The sequence below is a fragment of the Panicum hallii genome, chromosome 4, assembly GCF_002211085.1.
Source record: "Panicum hallii strain FIL2 chromosome 4, PHallii_v3.1, whole genome shotgun sequence".
NCBI lineage: Eukaryota > Viridiplantae > Streptophyta > Magnoliopsida > Poales > Poaceae > Panicum > Panicum hallii.
This window is the reverse complement of record NC_038045.1, coordinates 5,715,650-5,734,167: the sequence shown is the minus strand read 5'-3', so window position 1 is coordinate 5,734,167 and position 18,518 is coordinate 5,715,650. Positions and strand designations below refer to the sequence as shown.

Below are 18,518 nucleotides of genomic sequence, written 5' to 3'. Positions count from 1 at the left end.
ATTGGGGCTGGGATGGATGGGGCCTGTGGGTGGGTCCGTCGAGGCGTGGATCCGTCTCCACGGCAGCGTGTGCGTTTCGGCATACAAACATACTTTACCAGAGCTTTAGGCTGGGCATTCGGTTAGAACGGACGAAATCGATGAGCTCTCTCTTTTTGAATTTTTCTTTTTCTTCAAAGGCTCTTTTTCAAAAAAAATCAGGTAAGGTAAATTGCGAACTTATTCGGTTAATAAGAGGCCTTAAGATCGTGAACTTTGGTTTCGGTAAGTTTGGTCCGTTTCTAAGTTGGGCTGGGCTTCAACCGGCTCCAGCTCCATTCGACACATGTACTATAGATTTCACGTACTGTTTACTAAAGTCTATTTTCTCTCTCCTCCCTCTTCTTCTTAAAAACCATGAGGAGCTGGTGGACCCACAAATTGTGGCTCCTCCGGCTCCAGCTCCTCTGACGGTACAGTAGCGCTACGCTACTCTGGTGGAACCAGAGCCAACTAAAGCCCAGACAAACGGGCTCTTAGATCCTAAACGGTCGAATAAAAAAACACAAAAACGGTGATAAATATTTAAGACAGAGGATGTACTTGAACGAGTTTGACTAGGCCGGCTTGGCTTTTAGTTTATCTACATCAGTGAAAACGGGGCATCAATTAAGCATGTGCAGAGATGGTGTCTGCAATAGAATGGAGTAGGAAGTGTGTATTTGCAAAAAAAAATAAAGGAGGGGACTCAAGTGCTATATATGGTGAAAAAGTTTGGAGCATGCATTTCACGTGAAAAAGTTCAATTTTTGTAGACGAAAATAAAAAAAACCACGCTACATTATCGGTCACCTCCAATCCAACATTTTTTTCTTGGTGAGAGGTAGCATCCATCAACCTCGAGCTGCAGTAGCTCAATCTCCCTCTCAGGATCCGAGGTTGAAGTAGACGGTGTAGAACTCGTCCCTTAAGGTGAACAATGGCTCCAGGAGGAAGTTCCTCCGCACCCCCCTGGCGGCGAAGCTCATCGGGTGGTACCGCCGCAGCGGCTCGGACCGCACGAAGCTCGCCGCCCGCCGGAACCCGGTGCCGCCGTCGCCGCCGCGTTTCCGGACACCGCCACAGACGACCTGGACCTTCTCGCCGCCGCCGACCAAGAAGCACCCCGGTCTGGCCCTCAGCTCGAGGGACACCGAGCCTGGGCTACCGTCGAGCCCCGGCACGACGTCGAGCAGCGCACCCGAGCTCTTCTCCGCGGACACCGTGAGCTTGTCCGTGACCACCATCCCCGGCATGTCGAACGGCTCGAGCGTCACGGAGGCCGTCGAGTTCGTGGCGCTGGCACCGCCCTGGGGGTGGGGGATGAGTCTGAACGTTGCGTGGACGGCGGCGTCTGTGCCGCCGCTGTCTTTGGGCCGCTCCTGCATCGTCAGGGAGCCGTTCACGGCGGAGAGCACGAAAGCCTTGCCGCTGGACTCTTGCACGAGGGTCACCAACTGGGGGTCGGACTCCGGAGGGACGGGGGTGATCCAGTCGGAGGGCGCGGCGGTGGCGCCGCCGGTCTTGGCGTCCCAGTCTCCGGTGGTGAGGCCAGCGAAGAGGAACGGTCCAAACAGGATTGCTTGGATAGATGCGTACTCCGGCCGATCATCTGAAGTTTAAATTAAAAAAAGTCAATCTTTCAGGGAAATTATGCTTTTACATCTTTAATTTCGATATCGCCATTGGGTGAATGCAAAACCAATTTTCAAATATTAGCATACACCAAAGTATTTGTATTCAATCTAAATGGTATCGACAAATTTATCGTGCTCCTTGTTGTAATTTCATTGTAAATAGAACTTGAAATTCACCTTTTATCGCTTCAGTCCGTAGGTGGATAGGTAACTGGAGTGACAAGCGATCACCACTATCCCACTGCTTGCTAATCGTGAGGAACGTCCCTGAGACAAATCAAGATCTTATAGTAAAAAAAATCCCTGTAATTCATCCAAGATAGTGGATAGTATTTTGAAACATTAATTTTTTTTCTATTTACATGCTAATTGCTAATGAACATACCTGGTGATGTTAATTCCATATCTTTGTCATTCAAAGTTACCTTTGCACCACTCAAAGATGTCCATGATGGTATTCTCACGTTCAATGTGGCAAACTGACTGTTTGTCTGCAGAAATCAATCTTACTAAAGAGGTGTTTGGATCCAAGTGCTAATGCCTCAAGTTGCTAAATTTTAGCACTAGTTTATCCAAATATGAGTGCTAATGGGATGGGCTAAACTTTAGCCAAGACTCAAAAATTTTAGCAAAGTTACGAGTACTAATACGTGGTAAAGTTTAGCACTCAGCTTTAGCCCATCCAAACAGACCCTAAATGCTGAATAGCTGATCGCATGAAATCATCCTTGAATATTTTTTCGTGTACATTTGACGATCTCTTCTAGATTTACCTTTGCAGATATGGAGAGTGAGACCTGAAGATACTGATCTGATGAGCTGAGAGGCTCCAGTTTCTGGATGACAGTAAGGCCTGCCGTTCTCCAGTTGAACGTGCTCGGTATGAACTGAATAATGTACAGTGCTGGTCTTTCACCTTTTTCCTCAAAGTAGATGGAATCCCCCAGTTTGGAGAAGGATTCTATCCCTGGAAACACAAATTTTTACACGATTCAGAAATCAGAACTTGCATTCTCATCGCCAGTTTTGGAACAGAGAACTGTTTCACTTACCAGTGCCATAGCAGCACCAGAATGAGTTAAACTGTGTTCCCCAACCATGGTAGCTCCTTGCCTTTGATCTCCCGGGGCCCTGTGGCAACATGTAGATCATCACACCGGGATCCCTGCCTCTCTGGATGCTCAGGACACCGTTGATCAGCGCTCGCTCGTAGTAGTCTGCGTACGCGATTTCCTTCGTCCATCTGAATAGATGGCGCGACACCTGCAAGCTTTGTTGCGCAGATTGTAACGTGCATCCTGCCATGAAAAATGCAGTAGAAGTTTGGCGAACATGAACAGGTGAAGCTGAGCACCTTGAGCATATTGTAAGTTGTGCAGGACTCCTCTGTCTCGGTTGTCAGAGCACCAGCTAAACGCTTTGGATCAGACCTGACAGAGACCATTTCTGAATTTCAGACATGGCATGTCTGAAAAAAAGAATTAAACCCTGGAGTTTAGCCATCTATGATCCATTACCAGAATTCACTGACAGATGTGCCGCCAGTCGCATATGCGTGGGAAGAATTCACTGTGTCCATGAAGAACGTTGCAATTTCCTGGTCATGAGGTTAGGCTTATGATCAGCTTGACCTAGGAGTTGCATCAGAACAAGAGGGCAACTATTGGCAGGAAGGCAAAAATTGCACTCTTTCTTTTTTGAAAATTGGAATCATCATGTTTGAGGAAATTATTTTTTTTCCCAAATGACTTCCCTGCATAAATCTCTGTGCACTACTTGAATTACCTTGTAAAGAGGATCACCTGTAACTTCATAGCGCATTTGCCCACCGACGACAACCGGAATATGCGTGTTGGCATGGAAATCTGAAAGACTGTCAGCCTGAGAGGCAAAACGACGGGGGCAAAAAATCATGTAATGTTCAGAAATGTGTTTTAATGCCAAAATTATTGAAGAGAGAACAATTTATAGTGCTGAATTGGTTGATGTAGTCATTTAGATGTGTCTAGTAACTAGAGAAGATCCGCACAAAATTTTTCTGGAAACACTGTAGCAAAACACAGAGGACCTCTTCAGAGTTCAGACCTGCACTGCAAGCAACCCCAGGAAGCATGGCTTGTCGAAAAGATGTGCGAGCACCAGATGCCTCTGATCATTCTGCCCAAAGTATTCAAGAGGGATGTACTCAGAAGGTGCTTCTGAATCTCTGATGAAGGCTTTCCAACAGAAACGAGAAGAAAGCTGACCGTACCGTGATGGTGTAGAGCTGGTAGAGCACGTCGTTCATCCCGCCGGTCTCCTCGTTGAGCGACGCCCAGTGTCGCTCGACGCTGTACCTCCGGATGACGTTCCTGACGCGGCCGGCGAAGTAGTCGGCCATGGCGGCCACCATCCCCAGCGCCCTGCCGTCGCCGGCCACGACGTGCTGGTCGAGGAGGCCCTGCATGATCTTGTGCACGGTGTAGTAGGGCGCCCAGACGGGCCTGACGGCCTCGAAGCGGTCGAAGAACTCGGCGGGGAAGGCGGAGAGGTAGCCCGTGCCGGCGGCGCGCTGGCACTCGCGCAGCGCGCCCACCACCGCCGACATCCTCCCGGCGAGCGTGGCGTTGCCCGTGCTCGCCCACATCTTGGCCGCCGCGCTCAGGTAGTGCCCTGCGAATCGTTTGAAAGTCTGCGCTGCTCGTAATTTGGCGCCAAATTTGAATGCCGTAAAGCAACTGAGTTGGGCCGTGTCGTATAGCCCAATAATAGGGTGGTTGCCCTGTTCGTATCTTATATGGGCCAGATTCAATATGCGGAGGCCCATTCGTAGGGCCTGATCGGCTAATCGTACGTGCGGAGGCCCATCTAAATTAGGCCAGAACTCCAGGAAAATGGCGGTGCAGAGGAGAAAAGGTGGTGATGGTGAAACTGAAGGAGGAGGAAAAAATGCTGCGTAGAAAAGGAGTCTGCGGCACGCAGCCATTGATGTACGTAGGCATGGTAGGGAGCCAAGGGGAATTGGCTTGTGTAACAAAGTTGGTAGCCAAACTGACCGTGCTCCCTTTCCACTCCCGTGTCGGCGAGAATGCGAGACCAATAATGCTCTCACGACGGCATCTCCCCATGCCAACCAGACACGAGATCGGAGCGGCATACCCTACCCTACACCGCCCACACAGCCTTTCCACTCCCATGCCGCATCGCCGTCGTGCCAGTGCCATGTCGACTACCGGAACGTCTCGTGCGTGCCAGAGCGAGGCACGAGCGGCACAGTAATGGCGCGCAGTAATAGCCGTGTCCGGCCGGTGAACGGAGGCGCAACGTGACGCCGGCGGACGGGAAGGCGAGAGGAGAGGGAGGGAGCACGGACGTACCGACGAAGTGGCCCCGGAGCTCGACGTCGGGGCCCTCCCAGCCGCCGTAGGGCTCCCCCGGCGCCGGCAGCCCCGCCTGGGTCCGGAAGCTCCACACGAGGCGGTCGGGGTCCAGCAGCAGCAGGTACTCGAGGTTGGTCCGCTGCGCGCGCCCGTACGCCGCGTCGCCGTCGGGGTCCAGCCGCACGTCGTGGAGGGACACTTCCTCCAGGAACGGCCCTGCTGCGGCGGCGGAGGCCGGCGACGCGCCGCCTCCGCCGCCGCCCGGCAGCTGGCCCTTGAGCGACCGGTACAGCACCGCCCAGTCGAACTCCTCATGGTCATGGCCCCCCGCGGCGGCGGGCAGCCCCCCGCGCGGCGGTGGCATGAGGTCCATCCACGCGGCCTCGTCGGTGGGGTTGAGGTGGTCGTGGAACAGCTCGCGCAGCCGCCACTCCGCCGCCCCCGGGGACGCCTGCAGCCGCGCCCGCACCGTGTGCGACGACAGCTGCGTCGGGATGTTGGTGCACTCCTTCGCGCTCACCGCCGCCGCCGCCGCCGCCATGACCATCACTGCCGCCCACGCCGCGCGCCACGGCGCCGCCATTCCAAGCTAGATAACCCGCCACCCCGCTCGCCCGCCTCAGTGGCCACCACCACCACCACCACTCGCTCTGACACACACATGCGCCGACGCGAGCGCTGCGGATATGACATTCTAAGGACGCGGAGATTTTATAAGCAGCCATTTATGATTTATCCCCTGCGCCCACACAGCAGGGGCCCGAGAAACGGACAGCGTTTAAATCTGGAGCCATGGCACGGGCATCAAGCGGCGGGGCGTGGCGACGACGGCCGCCGGGCACCGGAGGCGCCGCACGGGATGCCACGACGCGACACGAGGAAGAAGGCCGCACAAAAAAAGAATGCCCGCCCCTGCTGGCCTGTGGTCTCATCACAGTCACAGCCGTCGCCTCCCGCGGTCACATGTCGCCACAGGACACGCGAGCTGGCCGTGTCGCTACTCGCGCCGGTTTCCCCCTTGTCACGTTGCGTCCCGTGAGGGAGAAAGGGAGCGCCGGGCGAACGAGCGAGCGAGCTAGAAGCGGAGGCCGGAGGGCGGCGCCCCCGTCGGAATCTGCGGCTCCTCTAGCCGTGGAAGCATCGCCGACGGCGACGGCCGGATCGGGCGGTCGGCGTCAGGAGAGGGGCGGCGGTTGGAGATTCTCGGTCCCGGTCCGGAGCCCCGGCCAAATGTTGCACGCTTTACCTTGCCGTCACCTCGTCGCTGCAAAAAAAGTTTCCTCCTTCCTTTCTTATGATCTCATCTCGTGACCACCGCGTGCTCTACACTGCTACGGGCACTTGCAGGCCGGCACGATCGACAGGCACCTAATTGGGGCGCACGTATTTATGGTCACACCGCAGGCGCATGTGCCGCCTACTCTCTACGGATCATCGTTGGGACCTGTTTGGAACAAAGGGAAAAAAAAACGATTCTCGTGCGAAATGAATCGTTTGCGATGAAATTGTATATTTTGTTCATGTAAAATTCTTGTGTTCTAAATGGGGCCTTCATCGCCGTGGGGAATCTAGACCAAGTGGCATCTATGGCGTCCAATAATATCCATTGCCGTATTGTTCATGGGGGATGCAGGGTGCCCTTGTACAGTCCGAGCACAGCGAGTAGCTAGTGTGATCTGTCCGGACCTCCACCAGTTGACTCACGTGGAGGCAGGCAGCGCGTGGTGCACCTCCGACCCCGTCAGCAGCTAGCCGGAGACGAGGCTGAAGTAGACGGTGTAGAACTCGTCCTGGAGGCTCCGCAGCGGCTCCAGCAGGAAGCCCCGCTCCGCGCCGCGCGCCGCGAAGCTCAGCGGGTGGTACCGCCTCAGCGGCGCCGCCCGCGCGAAGCTCGCAGCCTCGTCATCGCCGTCGCCCCGGCACCTGACGCCGACCCGCGTGTCGTTCGCGCCGCCGGACGCCGCTGCGGGCGCCGTCACGAAGCACCCCGGCCGGGTGCCTAGCTCCAGGGACACCGAGCCCGGCGCGCCGTCGAGGCCCGGCGCGCCGTCGAGTCCCGGCACGGCGTTGAACAGCGTGTCCCGGCCGCCACCCGGGCGGCCGACGGCGAGGGCGTTGGTGACCGCCATGCCCGGCCGGTCGAACGGCTCGATCGTCATGTTCGGCCCTTCCACCCCGCCGCCGCTGGCGACGGCGGGGCCGTAGACGCGGAACGTGGCGTGCACGCACGCGTCGGTCCCGGCGGCGGGCTTCTCCTGCATCGCCAGCCTCCCGTCGGCGATCGACACCGACAGGACGAGCGTCCGACCGCCGGTGCTCTGGGTCAGGGTGACCAGCTGCAGGTTGAGCGACCCGGATGCGAGCGGGGTGACCCAGCCGGCGACGGAAGAGGCGTTGGTGGCGTTCACTTCCCAGATGCCCGGGGTCAGCCCGTCGTTGGAGTGGTTGCTGTCCGTCACCGGCAGGTTGCCGTGCGTCAGGCCGGCGAGGAGGTGCGGCCCGAACAGCACTGCCTGGATGGATGCGTACTCCGGCCTGTCATCTGGAACCAAAATTCACCATTTCAGCCTCCATGTTCAAATACTTGAATTTGTTGCTTCAGAAAGAAAAGAAGGCACTTCAATTTGCACCGAGCCAAAAAAAAAACAATGCTGATACTGTCTGAGATTTTATACCTTTGATTGCCTCAGTTCTAAGGGTGATGGGGAATTTCAGGGTCAAGGTGTCTTCATCCCAGTGCTTGGTCACTGTGAGGAAACTACCTGCAAGGAGAACACAAAGCACGAAGCAGACCTGCTTAATTTGGGGAGAGAGCAAGAAGCAGGAATCACTCGTATACTCTGATAGTCTGATGGTCTCATATCAAAACAATATCAAAGTTGATCTAAAATACTATCAAGATAGTAGTAAAATACCATTACTGGAGCTGCCAGTGCCTGTCAGGTTGAGCTTTTGGTCATTCAGAGTCGCTGTTGCGTCATCTATGGATGTCCACGATGGGATCCTCACGCTCACCTTTGCCAGTTGGGCGTCTCCCTGCATGTATGACTGACAGTATGAACGCAGAATAAAAAGTTGATACCATCCTGATCCTTGAATCCAATAATGCAGTCTGCAGATCATGACTGGCTGACAGTGAAATTCGTGAAGCTACCTTTGCAGAAATGGTGAGAGAAACTTCAAAATAAGTATCCGTTGAGAAGAGAGTTTTGGCCTGCTGCTTGACAGTGAGACCTGCGGATTTCCATTCGAAAATGCTCGGTATGTACTGGATAATGTAGAGTCCTGGCGTTTTACCCTCCTCCACGAAATAAATGGAATCTCCTAGCTTTGAGAAAGACTCTATCCCTGACAATGCAAACCAGAAGATTCAGAACCCAACATGAACAAGACCACAGCCATGTAAATGTCCAAGAACTACCTGTTCCATAGCAGCACCAGAAGGTGTCATTTGGACCTCCCCAACCCCCTGGGTTCATTGGGGGAAGGCCCGAGGGTGGCTGTCCGCTGACACTCTTGGATCGGCCAGGCCCCATGGGAAGGAAATACAGCATGACTCCAGGTTGTGTTCCTCTCTGGTTGCCCATGATCCCGTTGATGAGTAGCCTCTCGTAGTGGTCTGCATACTTGGCTTCCTTCGTCCACCGGAACAGGTTCCGTGACACCTGCAGCCTAGCAAGTTCAGGATTGTGTTGTGTGGAATGTGATCAGAGATGAGGATGGGACACCTTGAGGAGGTTGTAGGTGGCGCAGGTCTCTTCGTTCGAGCTGATCTTGATCTCATCCACCAGTCGCTTTGGGTCATGCCTGTTTTGCAGAACAAAAATGAAGCAGAAGATAACCATGGCAGCACGAATTCTCCGAGAAATGCGTATGGAGATGGTAAGCGTTGTGACTCACCAGCGTTCCATGGTAGATGTGCCTCCTGTTGCAAATGTATGAGAAGAGTTTACCACATCAAACAAGTACATCGAGATGTCCTGTGCCATGGATTTTTCTTTCTGTACTCAATTATTACTCAAATTGTAAAGAGAAAAAAAATTTATGCATCATTTTGATTGCTGATTGAAGAATAGCCCAAGAGAAATAGCTAACGACATTTCCATTGATGGCAGGTTATATGGTAAGTGGTCCAAATAACTTGTTAATTACCTTGTAAAGATTGTCGCCGATGACTTCATATCTCTTCTGTGCGCCAACTAGGACAGGGAGATGGGAATTAACATGCAAACCTGATATGTCATCCTTCTGAAAGATGAAGATCAACATATAAATATATCACTTAACTTGTACTCTGGAAAAGTTGATTTTTTTTTGAGAAAAGCCACAAATAAAACTGAATGTACTGACCCGAAGACCGAGAGGTCCAAGGAAGCATGGTTTATCGAAAAGATGAGCCATCGTCAAATGCTTCTGGTCTTTCTGTAATTAAGGAGCATAGAAGCAATGCTGTAAGAACAACGCAGCAGGACAATTGTGATCCAAGTAAAATAAAAATTAGTGCTACATGAAACGCCGCGAAGATTACTGTTATAGTATACAGCTGGTACATGACATCGTTGAATCCACCGGTCTCTTCGTTCATTGCCTCCCAATGCCTCTGGATAGTGTAGTTCTGTATCAGATTCTTCACGCGGTTGCCGAAGTAGTCGGCCATCCACACCACCACATCAAGACCTTTTCTATTCCCAGCTAGAGTATACTGGTCAAGAAGTCCCTGCATTATCTGCCAGAACACTGAAGCATCAGAAATCAGCACAAGAACTGATGATGAACAAGAGGAGAATTTTACAGTTCTCAATACAGGATGTGGTTTCAATTGATGGAATAGGAAGAACAGCCTCCTAGCATTACCTACCTTGTGTGTGGTGTAATACGGCGACCACGCCTCGTCCAGCTGCTCGTACGCGTCGAACATGGTGTCGGGGTACGCCCCGAGGTAGCCCGTGCCCATCTTCTTCTGGCAACCGTGGAGGACGTCCACCACCCTCGCCATCCGCTCCCTGAGGGTGCGGTTGCGCGTGCTCGCCCACATGTGCGCGCTCGCGCTCAGGTAGTGCCCTGCGAAGTGGCCGCAGAGCTGGCCGCCGGGCGCCTCCCACCCACCGTAGGGGTCACCGACGGTGGGCAGGCCAGCCTGGCGGCGGAAGGTCCAGGTGAGGCGGTCGGGGTCGAGGTAGAGCAGGTACTCGAGGTTGGTCTGCTGCGCCCGCCAGTACATGGACGAGGGCGACGGCGAGCCGGCATCGAGGCGGACGTCGTGCAGCGGCGCCGGCGACAGCAGCTCCCCCGGGCCCGGCGGCCTGCCGCCCTCCTCCCCGCCGCCGCGCGTGAGGCTGCGGTAGAGCGCCAGCCAGTCGAACTCAGCGCGGGCGCCGCCGCCGCCGCGGAGCCTGCGCGGGAGCAGCGCCATCCACGTGGCCTCCTCCGTCGGGGTGAGGTGCGGGAGCCCGTCGTCGTGCCGCCCCTGCGTGTCGTTGAACAGCCGGTCCGTGCACAGGTGCAGCGCCGCGCCGCGACCCGCGCACAGCAGCAGCACCGCCGCCATGGCCAATGCCGGCCGAGCCACCACCATGCCTCGCGCCGCCGGCTCGATCGGCCGGTTGATGCTGCGACGACTGGAAGTCCAGGTCCAAGAACAGTGGGCGATCCAACAACTCCGAGGAGGCGGCGAGTCACCGGGGGTACGGGCGTATATATAGGCCGACGGCATGGTCAGTGAGCGAGAGTCTCGTGTCAGAAGACCAGGTCGGTGAGTGTCAGTGGAGACGACGACGGCATGGATGAAACGGCCGGATGGATAAACCTTCAACCTCGGGTCCACCCCCCAGCCTCGTCGGAGTGCCACGTTTCTCTCATCGTGCCTATCACCCCTCCGCATTCCGCAACCGCCGCCCGATCCGATCGTCCCCTCCGACGCTCCCATCCGCCGCCACCACTCGATCTGATGACCATGAGCCTCCCTCCTTCGGTCCTCCCATCGCCATTCGTCATCCCTTATCTGGTAGCTAGATAAAGTGCTCCTCATCACCAGAGCATCTGCGTCGTGGTTGGCTTCTCGTCGCTCATGGACGAACTCCATTTATTATCACCTGGAAGCCGTCGCGTCAGCTCTAAGCTCTTGTATAATCTAGCCGCCATATACTCCCATAGAGGATCCTTCCACCGTGCTCCTTACTAGGAACCCGATTGAGTGAGGTCGGTCTAAACCTGAACCCGGCCCATCGAAGTCTATCGGCGCAGGCCAACATCAGACTGGGCTGGGCCTCAGTCAACTTTACGTGTGAAAATAATAAACGTGTAACAGTAACTATTTTACGCCGAATTTTGAAACCTCACCGTTTTTCTTAGTTCCATGACAAGGCACTAAAGCCAATCATTCTGGAATTTTAGGACACGGTCACAATTATTGTAAGTTCATGGTAATACAGATAACAGGAACCGATTATATGCAAAAAGAAAAAGAAAAAGAAAAAGGAACCGATTGTAAGCCAACAATGCAAGTTTAAAAGAAAAAGGAACCGATTGTAAGCCAACAATGCAAGTTTATCAGGATCTGTTGTTACTGCAGCTTCATGAAAGGACAGACCACAAGGACCAAGATATCTGATTAGCTAGCTCAATGCATAACAGCTTCAGCTGTAGTAAGTTAATAGGTTCTATGTGATCTGAGTTGACACAGCGTCATTTGCCCTTGTATTGCAGCAGTGAACATGGTGATAAGGATTTGGTAGGGAATAAGCATGGTGAATTGTGTCTGAAGATACTCTTGAATGAAACAGGTAAAGATCACTCTAGAAATTATAGTGCTCTGAATCTGAAGATAGTCTAAAATTACCTCCTCAGAAATGCAGAGCGAAATCTTACCAGTTGAAATGACTGCATTGCTACTTTACTGCAACAACTCTACTTTTCTATAGTTGGATTGACACTTTACTGTGACTGCTGCAGTTCTCTTATTGAATTGCTGCTTTACTGTGACAGTTGCAGTTCTCCACTAGTCCACCGAAGAGCCTCATTTCGCGAGGTTACAAGGAGGAAGGAGCACATGCAAGCTTGATCCAATGGAACGTTTTTGACTCCATGTAACCCTAGCTTTCTTGGTTTCTCCTTTCTCTCTCAGCTCAGTTCAGTCATGGCGCATATATCAGATGCTCTTCCACCCACAATTTGCCAATGTTGTCTTTGACATTGGCAAGCCACCCCCCTCGGGCTCAAGCTTGTGGCTCATCCATTCCTCGACTCTGAGCACATGGCAGTGGTGCCTGAGAGAAAGTGCCAAGGTGCCTGTAACCAAAATAGATTTCAGATTACCAAGTTTTGTGCACTCAATATGCTTAAACATATCTGTTTTGGAAAACCAGTGAACACACAGTTTGCTTGCACAATGATACAAAAAATGCTGGAGGAAAAGAAATGCATGCAATTTCAGATTTGGCTTTTATCCATACAGACATACTGCCACTTTATACATACGAATGGAAATTCTGGCACAGTCTGTTCCAGGAGAATTTTATCAAATGTATGCCATAACATACAAAACTTTATATCATCGGCCAACAAATATTACAAATGCAAGCTACAACGAGATGCAACTGAAGACATGCTCTGAAAACTCTTTTCAGAAATGTAGATGTTTGAACTGCCGGTTTGCAGTATTTGAAGCATTTTTCAGTGCTTGCTATGGATACTGCCTACAAGGCACGTGATTACCTTAACAGCTTACATCATATGCTGCATGTGTATTATCTGGCAATATGCAATATAGCCCTGGGAGTCTGCAAGCATAACATGTGAAGTTATTATTAGAATGATTTAGGTAATATACCTACAAGAGAAACAACTCTCAATTTTTTTCCTTTGATAACCACAGTAGTATATGTTATGAAGTATGAACATACTGATATTATTAATGTAGACTGAACAGACAGGAGACATACTGAGATTGTAAATGTAGATTAAACAGACAAGAGAGCAAAGTAGAATTACATTCTTTGCAAAAAGTCCTTTCTGAACTATAGTAATCTGAAATCAGAAGGTGGAGCACATGATATTGATATGTTCCGTTAGTTCCTCTCAGTGTGTATTATCACATGGACAGCTCTCCTATCAGCAAAGCAATTTGAGCAGTATAGCACTTTCACCAGTAATCTCCACAGGTGCAAGCTCCTTCTGTAATTAGATGAAAGCGATTTCTGTCTCTGAGGGATATCTCTCTTCCATAAACTTTCGAAACAACCTTTGCAAAATTGTGGCAGTCAACACATATGCGAAGATTCTTCATAACCCGGATGGGCAAGCCTGAAGGAGTACTCATCAATCCAAAAGTTATGGCTAGCTTCTCACTGTGGCCCAGAAGCATGCGTTCTTTCTGCTCATCATCAACATCATGAAGTACACAGCTCAGGTCAGGAACAAAACCAGCTGCTTTAATATCAACGTATATCTCCTTAACCTTAGCATTTATGTCTTCTTTCCTGGGGTGGAAACGCTCACTAGAGTGGAAGGTATGAATAACCTTGTCAAGAATCATCCAGCTCCGTCCTGGTTCCTTTATCACAGTATTCTTCAACATTAACTTCCTCACTCTGAAAACATCTTTCCACATCCCAGCAGCAGCATAGATATTAGAAAGGATCACGTAGTTGCCAGCATTTTCTGGTTCAATGTCAAGAAGCTTCCGAGCGACAAGCTCACCAACAGGAATATTAACATGAACTCTACACGCACCAAGCAATGAACCCCAAATTGCTCGAGTTGGTTCAAATGGCATCTTTTGTATCAAATTTAGTGCCTTTTGAAGTCGTCCAGAACGTCCAAGAAGATCAATAACACACCCATAGTGTTCAATATTGAGGAGTGTTCTCTGTTCTTTGACTATAAGATCAAACATATCAAGGCCCTCATCAACAAGCCCACCATGACTATAGCCAGACAAAACAGCCAACAGAGTAACACTGTCAGGATTTACTTCTTCAGGCATAGATCTAAAAAGCTGAGCAACTTCATGCGCTAAGCCATGCCTTCCATATCCCATAAGTATCGCATTCCAGCTGACGACTGATCTCTCTGGCATGTTGTCAAATACCCTTCGTGAGTATAAAAGCTTGCCACATTTGGAGTACATATCAATCAAAGAATTCTGTAAAGCCATGAAAAATGGCAACTCTTTACGAAGTATTAGCCCATGAACCTGCTTGCCATAATCGAGGGAAGCAAGGCCAGACAGTGCATTGAGAAGGGCTGTGAAGGTAACTTGATTGCATTGCATCCCCTCATTGTACAACTGCCTGAACAAGTCCAAGGCTTCCTCATCAAGGCCCAGATGGGTGTAACCAGATATAATGGCGGTATAGGAAACAACATCCCTTGCTGGAAGCATATGGAACACCCTCCGAGCTTCTTGGACATTCTCTGACTTGGCATACATGTCAAGAAGGGCACTCCCTACAAACATGTGTAACTCAAAATTTGTTTTGACGGCAAAAGCATGGACTTGCTTGACCTGATGTATGCCTTGAGAACCAGTACATGATGTAAGGACTGATGCTAAAGTGAATTCGTTAGGCTCGCATCCTGCCAGTTAAAATTGATTATACATATGACATAAGTTAGTAATATAGCGTTGCACATACCATCCTGGAAGGATGTCAAAATTTTGGTGTGTGCTATAACAATGAACAAACTTGCAAATTTGATGGTCAATAGATATCATGTTGGACAAGACATAGGACAGACTTAAATGATTGTCAGGTATATTGCTGGTTTTTCGGGAAAAAAAAGATTGTCAGGTATAATTATGATGGCAAATCTATATAATTCAGCTCAAGGATAGTGGTACAGTTTGCATGCTAACAACAATGCATCAAGAGAAGAGTACTTTAGTATATAACTGACATATTCATAGAAAAAAGGTTTAGCCTCTACCAAGCAGATTATTCGCCCAGTGTAGACATTGTGGAACTCAATTTTTGTTTAGATGCAGATTTCAATGTTCATGCTATGTAAAGCAGATATAGTTTTGTTCATCAGACATGCCCATTAGAGTTATTGGACCAATTGCATTGGAAATGTAGACCTCAATGGTCCAATGCCACATCTTATCATATTCACTTTGTTAGTCAGATGACAAGTGTAACTACTGCAACAGAAGACCAAACGGTTGAAGTGACCTACCAGCTCTGAGCATTGTGATGAACAGCTCCAAGGCCTCGGCAGGCCGTTCGTTCTGAGAATACCCCGAGATCATGGCCGTCCACGAGACCACATTTCGCTCGGGCATCCCGTCGAGCACGTTCCGCGCGTCCCCCAGCGCGCCGCACCTCGCGTACATGATCACCAGCCGCGTCGCCAAGTACAGCGCCGGGCGGTACCCCGCCGCCACCATGCGCGCGTGCACCTGCCGCCCCACCCGGAGCGCCCGCCTCTCGATGCACTCCGTGACGGCGGCGTCGTAGTCGTGGAACCGCGCGGCGCCGGCTGCCGGGAGCGCCGCCACTGCCGACGCAGAGCGACGTGCGAGGCATATCGCCGCCGCAAGACGACGGAGGCCGCGCGCGGCAAGCATGGGGAGCGTGGCGTCGTATCCGAGAGCCCAGGGCTCGTTCGGGCATTTCACCGAGCACCGTTGTCGAGACGAGAGGTGGCCCGGCTTGCTCCTGCTCGTGGGCTCCACTATGGAACGCAAGAAGGCTCACCCCCGTCGGATCAGCAATGGACGGTCCCGATCATATTTCAGCGCAGGAACTATCGGGCAAATGTTAAAAACTACAAGGATGTAGTTGAAATATATATTAACAACAGGATCCTAAATGCGAATTATTCCCACCGGCCACAAAGCTAAATGCGAGGGAAAACATTTGAAAAGCTTCTCACATTTCGGAGCGAGGCGAGCGCGGCCGGCGGCCGGCGGCGAGGAACGGAGGAAGGCGACTGCTAGGTATTGCTCCCGCTACCGTCCGAGGTGAGATCCTCCCCCTAATATCCCTCTCGACCCCCACATTTCGCGTGCTCCCTCGCGAAGATTCTCCCGGATTGGGCGATTTTACATTCTAGGGTTTAGTCAAATCAACCAATCTGAGTTTGCGATTATGTTCTTCACTGTAGAGATGGAGGGGAAGGTGCCGGCCGTCGATTTCGGCGGCGATGCTTCCGGCGACGCGGTGGATGATCTCAAGTACATCTCCGGGCTGAGCACCATTCTCGTGGCCACCATCCAGGAGGTGAAGGACCAGGTCTCCCAGATGGAGTTCATCTTCTGCAGCCAGCTCTTCCCGCACATCCAGGCGAAGGTGAAGCTCTTCCAGGCGCGTCTCGCCGACGCGATGAAGACCAATGAGGATGAGTGGAGGAAGAGGGAGGCCAGCCTAGTGAGCCAGCTGGAGGAGCTGAGCAGCGGGAAGCGACAAGCGGAGGAGAGGCTGCTGCGGGTGGGGAACTCTCTTGAGGAGATGAAGGGGAAGCTTGTGGAGTCGGAGCGATTGGCTGCAAGGCATGAGGCTGAGAAGAAACAGCTTCTGGGGAGGTTGGAGGATGAGATGAGGAAAGGTGAGGTGGTTCGTCGGCTCCAGAGGGAGATTGAGGAGAAGGACGCTGAGGTGGCCAGGGAGCGAGAGGCACATCAACGGCTGCTGCAGCAGGTTGACCTGAAGGATAAGGATCTGCTTCTGGAGCAGAGTAAGCGAAGGGACTTGATTGAGGATTACACTCAGCTGAAGACGAACTACAAGAACTTGAAGTCCCAGTACACCTTTCTTCTTGGAAAGATTGGCCAGAATGAAGGCTCCAAGTCTCATGTAGACATCCCTTTAGATAAAAGAAACACTGGAAGTCCTCCAAGTAAGAGAAAGCTCAAAGGTACAGTTATCTGAATTCCTCAATCTGTCAATTTCTTACCTGCTTCAAGTTTGTGAATGGTCACTGTTCCTGGTTTACTACTACCTGGAAGAATTGTCTGGGGATTTGTATTCTGAATATGAATAATTATCCCTGATCTTCTGATCAATGCCCTCAAATATAACTCCTAAGTAACATAGTTAAATGGCTCTGATCAATGATGCTAAGAATTATTGATTGGACCTATGTCTTTATATTTTCTTCCTTGCTTGATTTTTCAGATTTGGAGCACACAAACAAGGAGAGCATCCAGGTTGTTTCCATGACAAGAGACCTGAAGAATGACTCTGCTCCAGGTGCCAAAGCCCAAGCTGCCCAGCATGCCAGTTCAGTCAGGAATCCATTCAGGAATACACGCCTTGCCCTGCCATCTGGCCCAACTATTCCACTGCCAAAAAAAGCTGCCAGCAATTCAAAATTAGAAGCTTTATCCAGCATTGCCAGCCCAAGTCTACACTGGAGAGAGACCCGTGCACGCAAAGAACCAGGCGTTGCTGATCCACATGATGATTTCCTTGATACACCTCTGGAGGCTCTGAGGAATCCTGCAACTCCAGAAGAAGCACAAGCTCTTGCCGCCTCTCCTCCTCAAGACATGGAATTCAACAATTCAGATGATGAAACTCAAGATATGAATAATGCAACTCAAGGCCTGAAGAACATTCCCAGCATGCCTGCTCCCAAGCAGCAAAGCACGATACAAGTACAGCCACCGAAGAAAGACTTCAAATACAGAGAATCGGTAAGAAAGAAAGCTGATCGGGAGAACCTGAAAGGTGTCGAGTGCAAGCAGTGCAAGAAGTTCTATGATGCTGTTCTTCCCGATGACCGTGCAAACGGTGATGGTGCAGGGTCTACCAGCTTGCGATGTGAGCATCATGATGGTGTGTCCAGACATCGGTACAGGTATGCCCCACCTTTGACGCCGGAAGGGTTTTGGAACATTGGGTTTGAATCAGAAATGTAGTAGTACATGAAGTAGCAGGAAACCTTCAATAGTGTGTAGCAATACAATATATTGTCATATGGTAAGTTTTCTGTAGCCCCAACGTATTGTAGCGATGCCTGCAACAAATCACATGTTGCTGCTCATGTTGAATAAATTTACATCTTATCATTAGCTGCTCATGTTGAACAAATGTACATCCTATCATTAAGGTCGATAGTAGGCGGTAAATACTGTCAGTTATGCTGAAGATAGAATGCTCCGTCAGTTTATAATTGACTTATTGTAAATTCATCAGTTCAAACACTTTTCTGCAGTGAACCATCTTTTGTTACCATTGAAAAGCAGTTCTGCTTTTTCATACAAAGAAGACATCTGGATTAACAGTTTACATTTGATGTAAACCTCATCCTTTTATTGTTACTTATGTTCATTCAGGATTCATTCTTTCAGTCGTCTGCAAATACTTCAGTATATACAGTAGGTGACAGAACCTTTCAGCCACTAAATGTAGAACTTGTTACTGCAAACCAAAGTTGACTGTAACAGAAATATTAATGTTGTTGGGTAATCACTGGAAGCAGGTCTTCATTTGAGCTCCTCTTCTCTTCTCAAGTACATCTCAGTGATTTGTTGTTCTTTAGTCATCTTGTGCTCTGTTCG

The 18,518-nt window shown here is 50.8% G+C and overlaps 4 protein-coding genes across 5 annotated transcripts; 1 reads left to right on the top strand and 3 right to left on the bottom strand.

Annotated features, from left to right (window-relative positions):
- Positions 1–739: 739 nt before the first annotated feature.
- Positions 740–5,848, bottom strand: LOC112890738. Its single transcript, XM_025957588.1, has 11 exons — positions 5,012–5,848; positions 3,907–4,307; positions 3,741–3,812; positions 3,441–3,536; positions 3,173–3,252; positions 3,010–3,085; positions 2,708–2,918; positions 2,429–2,622; positions 2,041–2,146; positions 1,833–1,922; positions 740–1,630 (listed from the first exon to the last, which is right to left on the bottom strand). The coding sequence occupies exons 1-11, from the start codon at positions 5,595–5,597 to the stop codon at positions 906–908; spliced, it is 2,637 nt and encodes an 878-aa protein (XP_025813373.1). The 5' UTR covers positions 5,598–5,848; the 3' UTR covers positions 740–905.
- A 626-nt stretch (positions 5,849–6,474) lies between these two features.
- Positions 6,475–10,614, bottom strand: LOC112889849. The gene is made up of 11 exons (XM_025956627.1): positions 9,873–10,614; positions 9,543–9,740; positions 9,365–9,436; positions 9,167–9,262; positions 8,915–8,994; positions 8,743–8,821; positions 8,436–8,679; positions 8,169–8,362; positions 7,930–8,050; positions 7,690–7,776; positions 6,475–7,556 (listed from the first exon to the last, which is right to left on the bottom strand). Exons 1-11 carry the CDS (start codon positions 10,587–10,589, stop codon positions 6,763–6,765), a joined length of 2,682 nt encoding a protein of 893 aa, XP_025812412.1. The 5' UTR covers positions 10,590–10,614; the 3' UTR covers positions 6,475–6,762.
- Positions 10,615–11,788: 1,174 nt separating this feature from the next.
- On the bottom strand, positions 11,789–15,581 carry LOC112890163 (putative pentatricopeptide repeat-containing protein At3g13770, mitochondrial). The gene is made up of 4 exons (XM_025957038.1): positions 15,191–15,581; positions 13,004–14,590; positions 12,728–12,792; positions 11,789–12,301 (listed from the first exon to the last, which is right to left on the bottom strand). The coding sequence occupies exons 1-2, from the start codon at positions 15,579–15,581 to the stop codon at positions 13,155–13,157; spliced, it is 1,827 nt and encodes a 608-aa protein (XP_025812823.1). The 3' UTR covers positions 11,789–12,301; positions 12,728–12,792; positions 13,004–13,154.
- A 299-nt stretch (positions 15,582–15,880) lies between these two features.
- On the top strand, positions 15,881–18,224 carry LOC112890215 (protein gamma response 1). 2 transcript variants are annotated; one of them, XM_025957114.1, is made up of 4 exons: positions 15,881–15,977; positions 16,121–16,870; positions 17,131–17,651; positions 17,761–18,224. In XM_025957114.1, exons 2-4 carry the CDS (start codon positions 16,123–16,125, stop codon positions 17,830–17,832), a joined length of 1,341 nt encoding a protein of 446 aa, XP_025812899.1. In that variant the 5' UTR covers positions 15,881–15,977; positions 16,121–16,122; the 3' UTR covers positions 17,833–18,224. The 2 variants fall into 2 exon arrangements, with proteins under 2 accessions (XP_025812899.1, XP_025812898.1); XM_025957113.1 differs by having other exon boundaries at positions 17,131–18,224.
- The last annotated feature ends 294 nt before the right edge of the window (positions 18,225–18,518 follow it).